This window comes from Schistocerca piceifrons, chromosome 3 (assembly GCF_021461385.2).
Source record: "Schistocerca piceifrons isolate TAMUIC-IGC-003096 chromosome 3, iqSchPice1.1, whole genome shotgun sequence".
Lineage (NCBI taxonomy): Eukaryota > Metazoa > Arthropoda > Insecta > Orthoptera > Acrididae > Schistocerca > Schistocerca piceifrons.
Genome location: NC_060140.1, coordinates 958,737,538 through 958,757,019, shown reverse-complemented (window position 1 = coordinate 958,757,019; position 19,482 = coordinate 958,737,538). Strand labels below are relative to the sequence as shown.

Below are 19,482 nucleotides of genomic sequence, written 5' to 3'. Positions count from 1 at the left end.
TGAACCTAGACTTGTTTGTTATGTTTTGCATGTCTGGATAAAGTAACTGCGGAAAACATTTCATGTTAAATTATTTATTTGAAATGTTATTATACTTTTATAAATTTTGTGGATCCACACTCTAAATGAATTATCCTATTAATAAATACAAAGCTTGAGTGGAGTTAAACCATAGTCTATATTAACTTTGACAATTGCAAGATTGATCACAGTGGCACTCTTTTTATGTGTTTACCCCAGCCAACCACTTCCTTGCCTCTTGTAAGTTAAATTCTTACTGTTTCACTGGTAGCAGAGCATATTTTGTTTGGGATTTTTGTGCCACTATTGATGGTGTTATGGTCATAGCCAAATACTGTTTTGTCTTGCACTATTTTAGACATGGCAGGCAGGGAAGTTTGACTGTGACTGGTAGTCATAACAGCGGTTGCCATTTCGAGTCATAACAGCAGCTGCCTCGCCCTTTCAAATATTTACTTTTTGCTGAATTCATTCAAAATCATGATCAATTCCTTAACAATGTAGGAACAGATAGATTGCTACTTACCATAAAATGGTCACGTTAAGCTGTAGACAAGCACACTTAAAACACACATACATAGAGCTTCCAGCCACAGCCTTCATCAGTAAAGAGAGACACACACACACCATTCACACACACAAACAAGCACACTTCACGCACATGACCACCAACTCCAGCATCTCGGGTTGGAATGCAACTATCACGTGGGACGCAAGCAGCAATCTAGATGGGGTGGGGAAGAGGAAGGGATAGCAGTGCATGGGTGGGGAGAGAGACAAACGGTGTCTGGTGGAGTGTGCAGGGACCAGAATGGCAACAGATGCAGTGTCAGGAAGTTTTGGGACAGGGAGTTGGGGAAAAAGGAGAGGAATGGGGAAAGACAGGAGGATGCATTCACAGAGGGCTGCAAATAAACAAGATGGGAGATGAGAATGGGGAGGAGATGATAGGACAAAGGGAGTGGAAACTGTTGTGTTGAGTGGATGGTGTGGGAACAGTTTGTTACCATAGATTGAGGCTGGGATGATTACGGGAGCAGAGAATGTATTGTATTGATAACTCCCTTCTGCAGTGTTCAGAAAAGCTGGTGGTAGAGGGAAGGATCCAGATGGCTCCAGCACTGAGGCAGCCATTGAAATCAAGTGTGCTATGTTCAGCTGCATGTTGTGCCATGGGATGGTCTACTTTGCTCTTGGTCACAGTTTGGTGGTGGCTGTTCATCCACATTCATTGTGATATCTTCATGATCTGGACTCAGGGCCAAGACATCCTACCTTTGTTCCTTCACAACCTCAACACCTTCTCTCCCACCCACTTCACGTGGTCCTTCTCAAGCCAGTGTGCCACCTTCCTAAACGTTGACCTCCTCCTCTCTGATGGTTCCGTCCACACCTCTGTCCACATTAAACCCACCAACACCAACAGTACCTGAATTTTGACTGCTGTCATTCCCTTCACAGTAAAAAATTCATCCCACACAGCCCAGCCACCCAGGGACAGCATATCTGTAGTGACAATAACTACCTTGCTCAGTATGCTGAGGGTCTCAACAAGGCCTTCACAGACAGGCACTATCCTCCCAACCTCACCCGCAAACAGATCTCCCATGCCATTTCCCCTGACACCTGGAATCCTCCCACCACCCCTAAGAACCACCCACAAAGGAGTGTCCCCTTCATCGCCCAGTACCACCCCGGACTAGAACAACTGAAACACATCCTTCGCCAGGGCTTTGATTACCTATCATTATGCCCTGGAATGAGGGACATCCTACCCCTCATGAAGTGGTTTTTCATCACCCACCCAACCTCCATAACATCCTAGTACTCCCAGTCCACCCCTATGCCACGCCAAATCCCAAAACCATGCCACAAGGATTATATCTCTGTGGAAGACCCAGGTGCAAAACCTACCCAATCCACCTTCCCAGCACTTCCTATTCCGGTCCAGTCATTGGTTTATCCTACCACATCAGGGTCTGGGCCACCTGTGAAAGCAGTCATATCACTTACCAGCTCTGCTGCAATCACTGAACAGCTTTTTGTATTGGTATGACTACCAACGAGCGGTTCTTCAGGATGAACAGCCACCACCAAACTGTGGCCAAGAGCAAAGTAGACGACCCCGTGTCACAACATGCAGCTGAACATAAAACACTTGATTTCAATGGCTGCTTCGCTACCAGAGCCATCTGGATGCTTCCCTCCACCACCAGATTTTCTGAACAGTGCAGATGAGTGTTATCCTTGCAATACATTTTCTGCTCCGGTAATTATCCCAGCCTCAACCTACAGAAACACACTTTCACCACACCCTCCACCCAAGTTTCCACCCCCTCTGTCCTGTTATCTCCTCCCCATTCTCACCTCCCATCTTATTTGTGGCCCTCTGCCAATGTAGCTGTACATCTTTCCCCATTCCTCTCCTTTTATCCCATCTCCCTGTCCCAAAACTTTCTGACGCTGTGTCTGTTGGCATTCTAGCCCCTGCACACTCTACCAGACACTGTTCGCCTCTCTCCCCACCCACACACTGCTATCCCCTCCCCCTCCCCACCCCCTCCACATTTCTGCTTGTATCCCATGTGGTAGTTGCATTTCAGCCTGAGGTGCTGGGGTTGGTGGTCTAGTGTGTATGGTGTGCTTGCTTGTGTGTGTGAATGGTATGTGTGTGTGTGTGTGTGTGTGTGTGTGTGTGTGTGTGTGTGTGTGTGTGTGTGTGTGTCTCTTTACTGATGAGGCTGTGGCCAAAAGCTCTGTGTATGTGTCTTTTAAGTGTGCCTGTCTGCAACTTGACATGTCTTCTTTACAGTACGTAGCAATCTGTCTTTTCCTACATTGTTGATATTCCTACCTGGAGTTTCCATTGTTTGATCAATTACTTATCTGTGTGAACTGGTATGTTGTATATGATACATTTCATATATCCCAGAGAGCAAAATTAAGGCTGAAAGAAAATTGCTGAGTAATATATTGAACCTAGTAACCTGAACATGTGATACGTAAGCTCAAAATTCATACAGTGACAACGATGTTTTGAAACAGAGCATACCTCCAGTAACCAGTCTTACTGATTGCACCATTTATATATCAACGCACATTGGCCAGTAGTCTTACTGATACATGGATTAGACTTTGTTGTAGTACTTGTACTGCCAAACTCTACATGGTAAAACTGAAACACAAGTATTTGACTCTACAACAGTACATCATTAAAAATTAAAAAATCCATTAAAGCTGGAATATAAGAGGTAACTATAACAATATTAAAGCATAGCTGCTACTCACTATATAGCAGAGATGTTGAGTCGCAGATAGGCACTACAAAAAGACTGTCACAAAATACGCTTTCAGCCAACAAAGCCTTTGTCAAAAATACACACAAAGAGTTGCATTTGTATGTGTGTATGTATGTATGTGTGTGTGTGTGTGTGTGTGTGTGTGTGTGGGGTCTATTTTTGATAAAGGCCTTGTTGGCAAAAGATTATTTTGTGACAGTCTTTTCATTGTGCCTATCTGCGACTCAGCACCTCCGCTATATGGTGAGTAGCAACTATCCTTTTCGTAATATTGTTACATTCCATCCTGGACTTTCCATTGTTTGAAACGTAACTATAATTCATTTCCAACGGGTGGAGAGGCAATAGTGACAAGTCCATTTGCTGGCTGACTTTACTAGAAACTGTTTCAAATCAGCTGAACCACTGCAATCCATGCAGGTCTGTGAGTTAGGTCAGAATGATTGTTTTCGTAAATAAAATTTCACATATTCAGCAATTTGGCACTTTTGAACATATACAGACATATTCTACAGTCCTCTCTGAAGTATAGGGCAAAGGATACTTTCAATTATATCACATGTTAGGGCATCTCCTTCTTCCATTTGTGTAGGGAGTGCAGTAAGAGTGATTGCTGGAAAGCGTCTGTGCATGCCGTAACCAATTCAGTCTTCTTTTCCTCAAGATCCCTAGGGGAGCGATACATAAGGCAGTAGTATATTCATAGATACTTTACTTAACACTGGTCCTTGAAAATTTGTAGATGGGTTTCTGCAGGTTAGTTGGTGTACATTTCCTAGAATTTGCCAGTTCAGGTTTCTCAGCATCTCCATGATGATCTCCCATAGGTCAGACAATCATGTAAAAATTCATACTACCCTTCTTGGTAAACATTCTATATCCCCCTGAGAGTCCTATTTGGTGTGAATCCCACAAACTTCAGAAATATTCTAGGATGGCTCACATAAGTGTCTTGTCACAAGCAGTCTCTTTTATGAACTTAATTTTTCCCAGTATCCCATCTAAGTGTATTACCTACTCTACCTAAGTCTGAGCTTATGTGATCATTCCTTTTTATAACCCTGAAAATTGTTAAAACCAGATATTTGTACGAGTAACTGATACAATTGTGACTTTTTCATACTGTAACCATAAAATACTATTTTTTTGGAAGAATAAACCACCATTTGGCTGCATATTACTGTATTTTTTTTCCTGCACACACTATGTTTTGGCCTTTGCGCCATTATCGAGTATGATGCTAAAAGTTTTTAGACTATTAACATGTCTTATCTGGTACTCAGCCCAAAGCAAGTAAACAAGACTAGAACTTGTCTTTAAGATGTAACTATTAAATAAATATACATATATATAATTAAATACATGATAAATCTTTAATAGTTACATTTTAAAGGCATGTGCTAGTCTCATTTACCTGCTTTGGGCTGAGTACCAGATATGACACATTAATGGTCTAAGGACTTTTAGCATTGTACTCGATAATGGCATAAAAGCTGAAATCTAAGTAGTACAGATGAAAAATACATTAATATACAGTCAAATGGCAGTTTATTCTTTCAAAAATAGTGCATGACTGTGGCCAAGCATAAAGGAGACTTCATATAATGTTAAATTTTTGTTTTGTTTTGTGAAGTACATAGTTTACATTTCTGAATATTTAAGTAAGTTATCAGTCCTTGCAATGATCTGAAATCTTATTTAAATCTGACTGAATTCTGGGCAACTTTTGTTGGACAGTACTTCATTATAGATAATTGCATCACCTGCAAAAAGTCTGAGATTTCTATTAATATTGTCAGCCAAGTCATTAAAATACAATATAAAGAACATGGATCTCAACAAAATTCCCTGGGGCACCCCCCCCCCTTTCCCCCAAAATAAATTACTTCTATATCTCTCGAATGACTCTCCATCCAAGATAACATGCTGCACTCTCCTTATCAAGAAGTCTGCAATCAAACCACAAATCTGATTTGATAACACATACATCATATTTCTGTTAACAAGTTTGGTGTGGCACCAAGTTAAATGTTTTTTAAATGTCAAGAAACACTGCATTTATCTGATTACCTTGATGCACATGATATGTAAGAAAAGCTCCATATGGATTCCCACGAAAAAATCATTGCATAAAAGATGTGATGTTACAGGTATGACTCAGTGCTACTCTCGTCTGTTGAAGTGTATTCAACCCTGTAAGGCTACTGTACCCTACATCTATTTGAACCTGCTTACTGCAGTAAGATAGTCTCCTTCTACAGTTTTTACCCCCTCCCCCCAACGCTTCCCTCCACTACCAAATTAGCTACTCCTTTATGCTTTAAAGCAGGGTGGCCAAGAATTCAGTTCATGAACCATGCCCTGGTCCACGTGTCATAACATACAGCCAGTTGCACACTTCCCCTACTGCTATGCCATCCTGTCTTTGTGGAAGGAGGGGGAAACTGTGAACATACCATATTTAGATGGCAATGCAGTCACACTGCATATGACTTGGTTTCATATTGCATATTTCTCAATAACATATATCACAAACAAAACAAATTTTCAGTATTATTTATTTTTGGTACACTGAAGACATAATATAATTTTTATCTAGTAGAAACTGTCAGCATATGGGCAGATGCAGACAACTTCAGAGCCTTTCACACTCAGGTTGCCAAGTAATCCTGACTTATTTGATTTCATAACCAAAAAAAGAGTCTTTCACATAGGTTGATCAAAATATTTTAGCACTTTTGCAACCTTGTTAAGGAGACACGGAAACTGCAAGAGGAAAAAAAGTAGACACCTGGGCAGTTTTAATGCAGATCAATCAGTTAACAGAACAGTGGTTCTTTCAACTCAAACAGGAAATAGTCTCTAAAACAGCTCAAAAACAAATGTAAGACTGACAGTGACCTCAAAAAGTTTAGGAAACTAACCTTGCATCTCTTTCAAAGCCACAATGAATTCTTCAAGCCTTGCGATTTCTTTAATGAAAGTGAGCTTGGGAACTTGACTGTTGTCACAATTTTTCCATTCTGCATTGCAATTTTCTTTTTAAACACATCCTCATAAAACTAGAAATAACTCATTTCTCATCTTGTAGTGTCTTACTGTAGACAGTGTGCAGTCAAGTCCACTTAAAATGTGAGGTCTGCAATCTATTCCAGGCGTTCTAATTTTCGTTCCTGCACTCCATTTCTTCTTAATAAATTCAACAAAAGCAGATTTTAAATTTTAAAAAAATCATTCCAGGCATGCCCTTTGACTTAACCATTGTACTTTGCAGTACTATATAAAATCTCCATACTCTTCATGCAATTCCACCAGTGGAATAACGCATGGGGCTTAAGAAATTTTACTATTTGTACCACCTATTTCTACACGTGCTGCATCCCTGCAAGTTTAGCACAAAGTGCTCCCCGATGAATCCTGTCTGTCTATCACTGGAATGTTATGCTCTTTCATTGTCAGCTAAATCTTTTAAATTCTTTCTGCATGGTATTGTAATGTCATTTCATAGCACATTTGCAATACTTGTTGATTATGTGGCTGCAAAATAGGTATTGAGAATTCTCATGCCTCTCTTCTCTCATTCCCATTCATTTTACAGGACTGTGACGACAAGTTGCTAGACTATCTCTTTTTGTGCAAACAGCCACTGGGCCAGTGAACATCCTTCATATCACACACAAATAGCAAAGGATAAACAGCACTTGACACCATGATTCTGCTGAACTGACAAAAGTTGTGCAAGTCAAAAAATGCCATACTGTAATACCAAATGGTATGTCACACTGTACCAGGCAGTTCCAAGAATGGTTTAGCAAAGCTGAGACAGGTTGAGCCTTGGTCTGCAGGCAGCCCGCCCATCTGGCTACCAAGGGGTTCGACCCACCATGGCCAGCTCTGCCTTAGAGCGTGTTCCATCAACCAATCCCTTTTTTTAGTTACATTGTGCCATAAACTTCTTATCTAACATACCCAATTAATCTTCAACATTCTTCTGACGTACTACGAGGGTGGTTTGGAAAGTTCTCGGAATGGAATACAAAAAAAGTACTTACATCACTGAAACTTTTTTTTTTTATTTTTCAATGTAGTCTCCTTGCAGATTAATGCACTTGGTCCAAAGATGTTCCAGTGCCTTGATCCCACCTCGAAAATGAGTTTACTCCACATCTGCAACATAGTGGTCAACTCCGGCTATCAATTCTTCATTTGAAGTGAACCTTTGACCACCAAGAAAAATTTTCAGTTTTGGGAAGAGATGGAAGCTGATGGAGCCATATCAGGTGAACAAGGTAGGTGTGGCAACAATTCATACCTTAGTTCATGTAATTTTGCCACGGAGATGGCACATGTGGGCGGGCGTGCATTGTCTTGATGGAAGATCACTTTCTTCCTTGCTAAACCTGTCCTTTTTTCACGTATCTTTTGTTGCAAATTGTCCAGGAGGTTAGCATAGTATTCTCCAGTAATTGTTTGCCGAGTAGGGAGATAATCTACAAACAGAATCTCCTTTGCATCCCAGAACACTGATGCCATGACCTTTCCCACCAAAGGAATTGTCTTTGCTTTCTTTGGTGGTAGATAATCAGCAAGTTTCCACTGCTTTGACTATAGTTTTGTCTCTGGGGTATAGTAGTGCACCCAAGTTTCATCTGTGGTCACAAACTGGTGCAAAAATCTTGTTCGTTTCTCCTAAAATGGGCCAAACATTTTTCCAATATGTCCATTCTCATGCGTTTTTAATCCAGCATCGAGAGTCGCAGCACCCATCTTGTAGATAGTTTTTTTTTTCATTTCTAATTCTTCAGTTAAAATGTGATATACCCTTTCAGATGACATCTGGCAAACATGAGCAATTTCACGCACTTTCAATCGGTGATCATCCATGACCATTTTGTTCACTTCTGCAGTGATTCCTGGGTTTAGTGACACATCTCAGCAATCACCCCGCGGATCATGATCTAAGCTCTTCCGACTAAATTTAAATTCATTTTTCCACTTAGTAACAGTTGAATATGAAGGAGCAGAGTCCCCCAGTGTATTCTGGAAATCGGCATGAAGGTCCTTTGCTTTCATACCTTTCCTTACGAAATACTCGATTTTTTTGCATCTTTGCAAATACTACACGGGAACAACAGAGCCACGTCACCGCCACAGCTCTCTTCCGAGAGCACTGACACGGGATGTGTTTACATGCAACAGTCCAATGAATATCACACAAACAACTTGTTGCGCTAGTGCTGACCTCTCGTGGTGATTCCGAGAACTTTTGAAACCGCCCTTGTACATTTCCAAATTTTCTATTAACAATATTAATGTTGTTCAAATTATTTTCTCCAGTGACAGACCATTGGGTAGGTGTGAAAGTATCATGGACACTAAGTTATGTATAATGGAGAAAAATTCATTTTCTGTACAGCCCCTTTTGTACTTGGTGCTAAATCACAGAAAACCTAAATCAGGATGGCTGGACATGGGTTTGAACTGTCATCCTCACTAGTGCAAGTGTAGTGTGCTAACCACATTGTCTAGTACTGGGCTGGAGCCAATTAGTTGTCAGTTATATTCGAGCACACTGACTGTAGGGAGTCACTTGTGCGAATGAAGTAGAACAGGTAGTCATAACTTTTATTGCACAGTGAATACGCCTGTCGAATAAAATGTTCTCGGGCCCCCAGCTGCATCAAGTGTTTAAAATACTATGAGCTTTTGACCGAGCTATCCTTGGCTATTTTCAAGTGGAACAACTGCCGACGGGCACCTGGTGCGCATTCTTAGAATTTGTTGTTGTTATTGTTCTGGTCTTCAGTCTGCAGACTGGTTTGATGAAGTTCTTCAAATTAGTCTATCCTGTGCAAGCCCCCTCATCTCCAGATAACAACTGTGACCTACTCTTTCTGAATCTGCTTACCGTACTTAAACGTTGGTCTCCTCCTACCATTTTTACCCCTCATACTTCCCTACATCATCAAATTGAAGATTCCTTGATATGTCAGGGTGTGTCCTATAAATTTCTCTCTTCTTTTAGTCAAACTGTGCCATAAATTTTCTTATGCAATTTGATTCAGTATTTCATCATTATTTACTCAATCTGTCCATCTAATCTTTAGTACCACATTTCAAAAGCTTTTATTCTCTTCTTGTCCAACTGCTCATTGCTCTAGTTTCACTTCTGTACAAGGCTACACTTCAGAAAAATACCTCCAGTAAATACTTCCTAACATGTAGATCAATATTAGGTGTCAACAAATTCCTCTTTTTCAGGAATTCTTTTCTTGATATAGCTAGTCTGTGTTTTATATCTTATCTGCTTCAGCCATCAACAGTCATTTTGCAGTCCAAATAGCAAATCTGCTCTACTACTTTTAGCAACCAAATTCCTAATCTGACTGACTCAGCATTGTCGGATTTAATATGACTACTTTCCATTGCCCTTGCTTTACTTTTGTTGATGTTCATCTTATAACCTCCATTAAATATGCTATCCATTACATTTAACTACTCTTCCAAGTCATTCAAAATTTCTCTTAGGTTTCCCGCACAGTTTGCTCAATGAACAGATTGTATAATGTTGGGGATAAGCTACATATACCCTTGTCTCACTACCTTCTCAATCACTGCTTCTTTGACTCCTGTAACCACATTCTGGTTTCTTAATAAGCTGTAAATATTCTTTTGCCCTCTGTATTTTATCCCTGCTATCTTCAGAACTTCAAAGTGTATTCCAGTCGACACTGTACCCTGCTTGTACAGTGAAATGTGTAGTGCACTAGCTTACAAGAAAGGGAGCTATAGCAGACCCAGGTGGAATCTGCATGGCTTATTAATGATTGTGGGGTGGTACACCTGTCAGCTTGAGTGTGATTTTTAGACAGTTTCCCATGCTCATTTAGGCAAATGCTGTGCTGGACCTCAAACTCTGCTTCAGAGAATACATTACACAAACAGTTAAAATACCATAATACACAGAACAACCTACCACAATCTGTAGGCAGATGAAGCACACAAATTACTTCCCTTAAGATATCTTGATGACTGTAGTGTCAGGAAGGGCATCTGGCCACAAAGTTGAATACTAATTTAAATTTGCAGATCCTGAAAAAGTGGACCTCTTACTTGATGGATAAATGCTAGGGAAAAGAAGAAGGAGAAGATCCCAGTAAAAACTGTCAACATTCTTTCAATACAATCATTAACTGGTTAACAAGTTTAACAGAATAACGGCCTTAACTTGCAATCCATAAATATCCACCAATAAAAGTGCCACATCTAAGACATAGTATCTATCACAAAGAGGAATTTAGGGAATTAAAGGACTACCTCAATGAGGGAGTTGTTTGTCACAGACATAAAATCAGGATGATACCCTTCACTGATGACACAGCAGTACTCACCATACGTGAACAGGATTAGACTTAGGTACTTAACGAAATAGACTGTATATTAACTGATGCCCCTAATATACACTAAACAAAAAGTAAATTAAGGTAAAAGTGTGTGTAGCACATGAACCCGTGGTACACGTCTAAATTTTACTCTTGAATGCAGGGCTGTTTAAGTGGTGGATGAACTGTATTACTTAAGAAGTGGAATAGACAAAAACAGACATAGTGCCAGGTACTGCACAAGACATAAAGGACTACCTACAAAAATAAGCAGCTGCTGACTTCGAATTATATGAGTCCTGAGATCAGAAAATGTTTATGAAAAGCTATATGTAGCGTGCAGCTCTGTACAGGCAGAAAAACTGTGGACGATGGAGAAACAGGAATGAAATGCATTTAAAATATACTGTAACAGCGGGCTGCGGCAAGTTAGTGAGTAAAAAATTCATAATACAGAACATAATTAACTCAGGGAATAGACCAGCTGGGCACATATTATGACACGAATCTGTGTTACAAAATGTAGTTAAAGGGGCTATGGAATAGGCAGGTCTCAGTAGACTGTCAATGATGTGGGATGCAGCAGAAATGCTGAAATGAAGAAGATAGCTGGCAAGTCACAGGGCTGGGTACCAGCACTGAAACAGCCTTAGAGATGAAACTTCCTGGCAGATTAAAACTGTGTGCCCGACCGAGACTCGAACTCGGGACCTTTGCCTTTCGCGGGCAAGTGCTCTACCAACTGAGCTACCAAAGCACGACTCACGCCCGGTATTCACAGCTTTACTTCTGCCAGTACCTCATCTCCTACCTTCCAAACTTTACAGAAGCTCTCCTGCGAACCTTAGAGATGATGATTGAATGTACAGATGCACCACAACATCTGGAAGATTTTAGCTCAAGTGAGAGGCCTGTGAGCTAGGATTATGGTGGGGCATCTTCAAGAGGATAGTGTATGACAGAACTAGGCCTTGGAACTGAAGGAATAGATACTGCTGACCATAAAAAGGACATGCATTACCATAGCACAATATACTGTGGGATGGCATAAGGCATCCAGGCTTCTTTCATATATTTATTAGAGCCACGAGAAACAATTTCCCCTGTACTAGTCATTCAGCCAGTTTTACATTTAGCCATGTTACAATTTTTATACATATGAATCTCTTTAAAGGTTGCCGAATAAGATCCGCTTCTCAATCTCTCTTATATTGGCCCTCTGCAAGAAATGATGCTCTTCTAGCCCTGGCACAGCTTTGGGTAGGGATTTTCAGTTTTCCAAAGCAAGACCTTTATAAGACACTGCCTAATGAATTTTCCTGTTTCCAAACTTTCCCTGCCAGGAAACAACTAGGGAAGCTACTGTCACACTGGCTAGTGGCGTCCGTAATCTCCTCAGGCAAGACTTCCAATATACCATTTCCAAGTAAGAGGCAGGAGCAAAGTTGGGCTATCTGACACACAAGAATTGCTTAGTACCATCCTATGGAAGCCACTATGGGTCTCCACATCCCATTTACATTCCTGAGGGTGCCCACCACATCTTGGCCTCCCATTGAACACTTAGCTCTCAGAGTCCACCTGATGAACAATCAGCAATGTACACCATATTACTGTTTCTCCACACGCCATACATAAAAACAAGTGAATTTCACAGAGACAGTGGGAGGAGTTATAGATAAATTACGCGTGATGAGAAGAGGTGCTGTGTTTTCAGCATTGAAATGGAAAATAATTGGTAATGTCTGAAACATACAGCATATCCTGTGGTTGTGGTAATATTGGGACATGAGATCTTATTTTAAACTGCTGCCATCAAAGTGGACAGGCTTAGCAGTTGTGAAGTAGCTGCCACACATTGCTTACTTTAGTTCTATTCATACACTGCACAGCCTCAGTTTGTGACTAGGCTGGAACACAAGGTAAATGCTTTTGATCACATTTTACACTTATGCAGTACTTTCTATAGTTCGCTCACCACCATTTTTTTCTCTTCAATGACATTGCAATTTTGAAATGAAGTTGTAGGGACATGAGAGTTCAGGCATCTGATTCTGGGTTTCATAGTTCTGCAAAAACTACTAAATATTACTGGTCATGGCTTTCTTTTCCAAATACGTTGTGTGTAGGTCTTTGTACTGTGAGTGGAAGAAGAGAGATTAGTTTCAATTCCCCAGTACAAAGCACGGTGTATGCAGACTATTCTGTGATTGGTAGCTTAATACAAGCTGTTAAAACAACCCTTCGCTTTCCCTCACAGCTGAAGGGGAGTGTTGCCAACATTATTCCATAAAATAACCAAGTATTAGCACAGTCCCTATTCATAAATTTTCCCCCAATCGACTGCTAATTCACTGCACTTTACACATTTGATGATCAGAAAATCGGACAGGTAAAAGTCACAGATATGCGAATCAGGACCACTTCTCCTCAAGAACAAAAAGCAAGCAACAGAATGGTTATAAACGTTGCATAATTACAATGTTCTGTTGGTCCACTTGTGCAACACATCAATGGTGGCTCCATTAAACTGCAGTCTGTAGTTTGGCTCAACAGACAGCAATTCTTCTGCAGGAACTTCTGGCACTGGTGGTTCATACCGAATATTGTTAGGATCAGAAACCTGAAATTCAAATTTCATGTAAGACATTTGGCTAAAAAATAACTGTATACTTTCCACATAAAGAACCAAGTTTTCAATATAAATGTTGCTTCTAAAAATTCTGCATCTTTGTAGCCCAACAAATGAGTTCCACATTTAATAAGACTGATAGTGATGGCATTTCATTTATAATGGAAGTCAAACACATTACTACATTATATCCATGGAAGTAAGAAATGCTTGAAAATTTAATATAATATGTGTAGATGACAGTCTACTCGCCAAATGGTAGTAGGAGAAAAAACATACAGAAGATATGGAAATGGGCAAGCTTTGGGAGCAGGTGGCTCCTTCTTCTGGCAGAATGGAAAGGAAGAGGGATGTAGGAAAAGAAATGGCGATGTTTAGGAAACAGGGACAGATACGGAATTACAAGCTCAAAAGCTTTCTGTTTTCTCAATAAAAATATTTTAATTTCTTTGTGAACCCATTATGTATACCTGTCTTCATGACTAACATCACAAAGATATGTCTAATGCAATTTTTAACTGCTTTTTTTTTTGTCTTTTCCTCTCTCTTTCCCTCCTTGTAGCCCCCTACTTTTACATATATACTCTGCATGCCCCACTGTACCAGTTATTAGGGTTTCTTCCCATTCCATTCACATACAGAGTGCAGGAAGAATGATTGCCTCTGTGCATGCAGTAATTATCCTAATCTTAGCCTCACAATTTCTATGTGAGCACTCCACAGGGGATTGTAGTATATTCCTAGAGTCATCATTTAAAGAGAGTTCTTAAAAAGCTTTGTTAGTACTCTTGCTAGTGATAGTTTATGTCTATTGTCCAGAGTCTGCCAGTTGAGTTCTTTCAACATCCCAGTGACTATCTCCCACGAATCAAACAAACTAGTGACCACTTGTACTGCTCTTCTTTGTGTATGCTCAATACCCCCTGTTAGTCTTATTTGGTACAGGTGTTACACACTTGATCAATATTCTAGAAACAGTTACAGGAGTGATTTGTCAGTAATCTCCTTTGTAGACTGATTAAACTTCCCCAGTATTCTACCAATAAACTGAAGTCTATTGCCTGCTTTACTCACATTTGAGCCTATGTAATCATTCCATCTCATATCCCTACAAAGGGTCCCACACAGATATTTGTATAAGTAGGCCATTTGCAACAGTGACTCACTGATATTAGGCCTATACTCATAGGACACTACGTTTCTTCATTTTATGAAGTGCACAATTTTACACTTCTGAACATTTAAAGCAAGTTGCCAATCATTGCACCACTTCGAAATCTTATCAAACTCTGACTGAATATTTGTGCAGCTTCTTTCAGATAGTACTTCATTGTAGATGACTGCATCATCTGCAAAAAGTCTGAGGTTACAATTAATGTTGTCTGCAAGGTCATTAATACATAACATGAACAGAAGGGTACCAATAGACTTCCCTGGGGCACACCTGAAGTTATTTCTACATCTGACGATGACTCTCCATCCAAGATAACATGCACACATTTCACTTGATACCCTATACGATCATACTCTTGACAATAAGAGTACAAGTGGTACTGAGTCAAATGCTATTCGGAAATAAAGAAATACTGCTTGTACCTAACTGTGTTGATCCAAAGCTCGCAGTACGTCATGTGAGAAAAGTGTGAGTTGGATTTGAATCCATACTGGTTAACATTGAGGACATTCTGTTCAAGATAGCTCACAATGTTTGAGCTCATAATATGTTCTACTATTCCCTCCATGGATAGTGTTCAAGTTCACTTATCAGTCCTATGAGCTACCAAGACACGACACATTAAGTGAACAGCTGACTTGAAACATTATCTTCTTAATTAAAATAAACTTCAAGGGCTAGTTATAGTACTAAGATATACAATTCTTTTACAAAACATACCTTAATTCGCAACTTATTTTCTTTCCAGTGCTTTACATCAATTCGTAGAACAGGCACATCATTAGGATATGGTGATCGAAACATACGCTGTAAAAATACTACTCCTCCAGTTTGAGTTTCACTACTGTTGATTATTTTATAACTACCATAGTTTTGGGGATAAAAGCAGTATGGTATCCCCAAAGAAATACGTGTTTCGTTGATATTTCTATCAGACACGGATTTCCAGCAGCATCCCCTCTTGCGACAACCTTCTTCATTGGATCCGTCCTCTGGATAACAGTCAAACTTAAGACTGTTTTCAACTGAACATTGACTTACGGATGGAGCAGGCGGGTCCGGTAGATTCTTTGGTCTGCTTTTTGGGTGCAGAGTTTGGGCACGATGAGGCTGATAGCCTCGAATGGGAATATCAACATACGCAGGTGTTTTGCTATTTAGAATATCGAAACAGTGTAGTAAATACACTGCCGGAACAATAACGAAAATTCCAAACAGGAGCATAAAAACGAAATAAACTGCACAGTTTGACAAGTCGCATTTCCGCGAATGTCCTTCAGCGTGCGACTCTGTAGGTAAAGTATCATTGCCACATTTATTAAAATCAGCTGCTGATTCTCTACAGAACCCGGTGTCCTGGTCCGTTTGACAAATAGCTCTTGTTTCAATGTTCTGTTTTCCCCGGAACTTCCTAAAAAAATTCTTTAGTAAACCCTGCATGTTTTTTACTAGGCAACACAAGTAAGAAAAAATTATCACTTCTCCGATGTCATTTACGCTGACATAATTTCATGTAATGCCCTATGTACACCTCACATGATTGATAAACATGTAAAATATTTGTATACAATCATATGACTCCAGGCTCAGGCATACCAAACATGTACAATTGTCAATTGAGCTACAGTCACTGGTTTCGATACATAACGAAATCGAAATTAACTGTTACCAACATAGCGGTGTAGAGTTCCGTTCATACGCAACGATCTGTTTGCGCAAAAGACTGCACACATAATATCTGCGCAGATAGATCGTTGCGTATGAAGAGTATTTGTGTATAAATGAGATATGTGCAAACCAGGAAGTAGGCGTTGAAGGTTTGAGCGAAATCGCTCATATCTGTGGGTTCAAATCACATCTGCACAGACACACCGGAGCTGTGGACAGGAGATATCTGCAAATCCGGTGCTAAAACGTGTTTAAGGAAGTTATTTGTACAGTCAAGTTTTTCTCATGTGTTTGTGCAGAGTGAATTTTACAATGACAGATACCCGTCAGGCCTCTAGATAGTTCACTGCCGAGTTTATCGTAATGTGTAGGAGTTTTAGAGTCTGTTACGACGTTCGTGCCAACCGATGATGTCATTGTGTTCAGTAGTGCAGTGGTGTGTGTGTGTGTGTGTGTGTGTGTGTGTGTGTGTGTGTGTGTGTGTGTGTGTGTGTGTGTGTGTCAAACAGCTTCTGCGCCAATAATTTGTTTTATGGTCTTTTGTATTGCCTATTCTTTAACATAAGAATTTTTATATAATTTTGTTTGTTTCATGTTTTTATTTTTTATGTTTCCTTGAGTCCCAGTCTCTCAGGGATACAGTGTTACAGTGTTAACGAGCGTCTTCTGTTTCACATCTTCCTGGGTTATACCCATTTTCACAACGTTTCACCTCCGAGTTTAACGTTCCCATTCGTACTCAACTTAGAGTAACTGGTTGTCCAATCCGTTCAGCATACACTGTTACCTAAATAAAAAATATTGTTCCATGGAATCTCCAGACTCAGTTTTGTTCACACCAAAGAAAGGTCGGTTAACTCAAATCATGCTAATCTCAACAATTGATGACCCCGACATGATCTGGGCTGAACAAGAAGGTTGAGTGACTAATGTGGAATTTATATATCATGCAAGATACAGACATGCTGACAGTGTGTAAACTAGCGATCCTTTTACCTCCATTTATTTATTTATTTATTTTGATTCAATATCAACTGATTACAAAGTTTTTTTGTTCCAGTCTTCTGGATAACTCAAAGCCTTACTTAATACAGTTACATATTATTGTCTGGCTTTATTATCTACAGACCTTTTTCTAAATTTCGTTGAGAGAACAATGTTACATATATGGACTGTACATAAAAACAAATTGCTATTACAATACGTAATTAAGAAATTTACAGTTTGTGACACAGTCCTCAGATCTGAGATTCAAATATTTACGGTTTGTGACACAGTCTAAGATCTGAGATTCATATATTTTTAGATAGATGGTCTTCCACCATACAAGTGTACTACATTGAGAAATTCATCTATTAAATACACAGGATTGTTTAGGAGCCATAATTTTAATTTATTTTCTAGTTCTTTAATGGGCAGTTTGGAGATATTAGGATGGAAGTAATTCAGTTGTTTTACACCTGCTTAGTGAGGACTTTTCCCATAATGTGTTGTTCTATGAGAGACACTGTGGGGTCTCTCTCTACCTCTAGTGCTGTGATTGTGTAGTTCTCTATTAAGCGTTTTCTTACTGTTTACTGCCATAATGATTATTTTAAGTTCATACGGGTTATGAACAGTTAGTGTTTTAAATTCTTTAAACAAATTTCTGCAGGATTCCTGGAACATTTCTTTCCCATAATTCTAAGTGCCTTCTTCTGTAGGATAAGTACACTTTTCATATTATCTTTTCTGTTGGTTCCCTGTAACTCTATCCCATAGCTTAGATGGGATTCAAATAGTGCAAAATATACTTGCCTCAGAGTGGTAATGTTACAAAAATGTGTCTGTTTTCTTAGTGCACATCTGGTAGTAGATAGCAATTGCAAATATCATTTACATGATCAGACCAGTTTAATTCTGCATCATGTGTCAGGCCAAGAAATTTGGTTGAGTGTTCTTTTTTAGTGTATTCATCATCCATTAAAATATAGTTTCATGAGTTTTTTGGCTCCCAAGATCAAATTCAATTTAGAAATATTTATTTGTATTTAATTTTAGTTTGTTTACATTAAAATACAGCAGATCATGTGTGCTGCAGTATTGGCTTCCGTTTCGAGCTGCAATAAGCTTGGATCGCAGAGTGTTAATGTGTTATCACCTGAATATAAGATAGATGTAGTGGGGTTTGCTATAGACTGAATATCATTAACACAAATAATAAAAAGAAATAGTCCTAATATTGACCCCTGTGGAATACCAAAATTAATGTCAGTGGTGTTTGATTTTTATTCTCCCTCAGTAGTGTTAATAGACACAAACTGCTTCCTGTTTGTTAAGTAGGATATAATAAGATTATGCGCTGAGTCTCGAATGCCATAGTTCCACTTTCTATCCAGCAGTATGATCATGTCAACAAAAACAAATGCTTTTTGTAAGACTAGAAAGATGCCACATACATGCTCTTTATCGTCTATTGCTTGAGTGACATCTTTGATTAAGTTGGATGCTGTTGTAATGATGGATGACCCCTTGACAAACCCATATTGCCCCTTAGAAATAACTTTTTTGCTTATCAGGATGTTCCAGATTCTTATGTACATTACTTTCTCAGAGATTTAGGATATTATTGGAAGAACAGGTATGGGCAGAAAGTTTTCTACTAGATTTCTATTTCCTTTATTAAAAATAGGCACAACTTGACCAAGTTTCAACTCATCTGGAAACAGACCATCTTCCATATGAAAGCTCATAATTGCTGATAAAGGTGATGCAATTTTATGAATACATTTCTTAAGTGTCCAGACTAAGACCACCATACCCTGCTGCAGGAGAATTCTTCAAGCTACTCACTATTTTAATTATTTCTTCTTCACTTGTCAGTGTCAAAAATATTCTTCCTGACTCTGGTGTTCCTTTGAATTTGTATTGGTGATTTGTAAGCTGATTGTTTATGCTGGAGCCAACAGAAGAAAAATAATTGTTAAATAGATATGCTACCTTATTCTGACCATTTTGTATAGTGCCATTTATCAGCAAGTGATTTTTGGTTGTATGTTTCCCAGATTTACCTATTTCTCTATTGACTAATGACCATAATGTTTTGGAAATATTATTTGAGTTTTGAATGACACTTTCTAAATGTTTCTGTTTTCCAGAAATTAGGCGGTCTATGCAGCATTTCTGGTACTTTTTGAACTCTTATTTTAATTTTTTATTGCTCAGTCATTTAACATAGCATACTCATACCATCTTGAGAATGTAGTATATGGTAGTTCACTTGAGAATTTGCCATAACTGTAATGTGTCATTAGAATACTGTTTCAA

At 39.2% G+C, this 19,482-nt stretch overlaps 1 protein-coding gene across 1 annotated transcript in view; it reads right to left on the bottom strand.

The window, feature by feature from the left end:
* The window catches only part of LOC124789394 (lysosomal alpha-glucosidase-like), a 127,853-nt gene extending 111,742 nt beyond the window's left edge, over positions 1-16,111 (bottom strand). Inside the window, exons 1-2 of the mRNA XM_047256730.1 lie at positions 15,229-16,111; positions 13,183-13,325 (exon numbers count right to left, since the gene is read on the bottom strand). Coding sequence (XP_047112686.1) covers positions 13,183-13,325; positions 15,229-15,948 — 863 coding nt within the window. The 5' untranslated portion in view covers positions 15,949-16,111. The remainder of the gene's footprint in view (positions 1-13,182; positions 13,326-15,228) is intronic.
* Between the last annotated feature and the right edge of the window lie 3,371 nt (positions 16,112-19,482).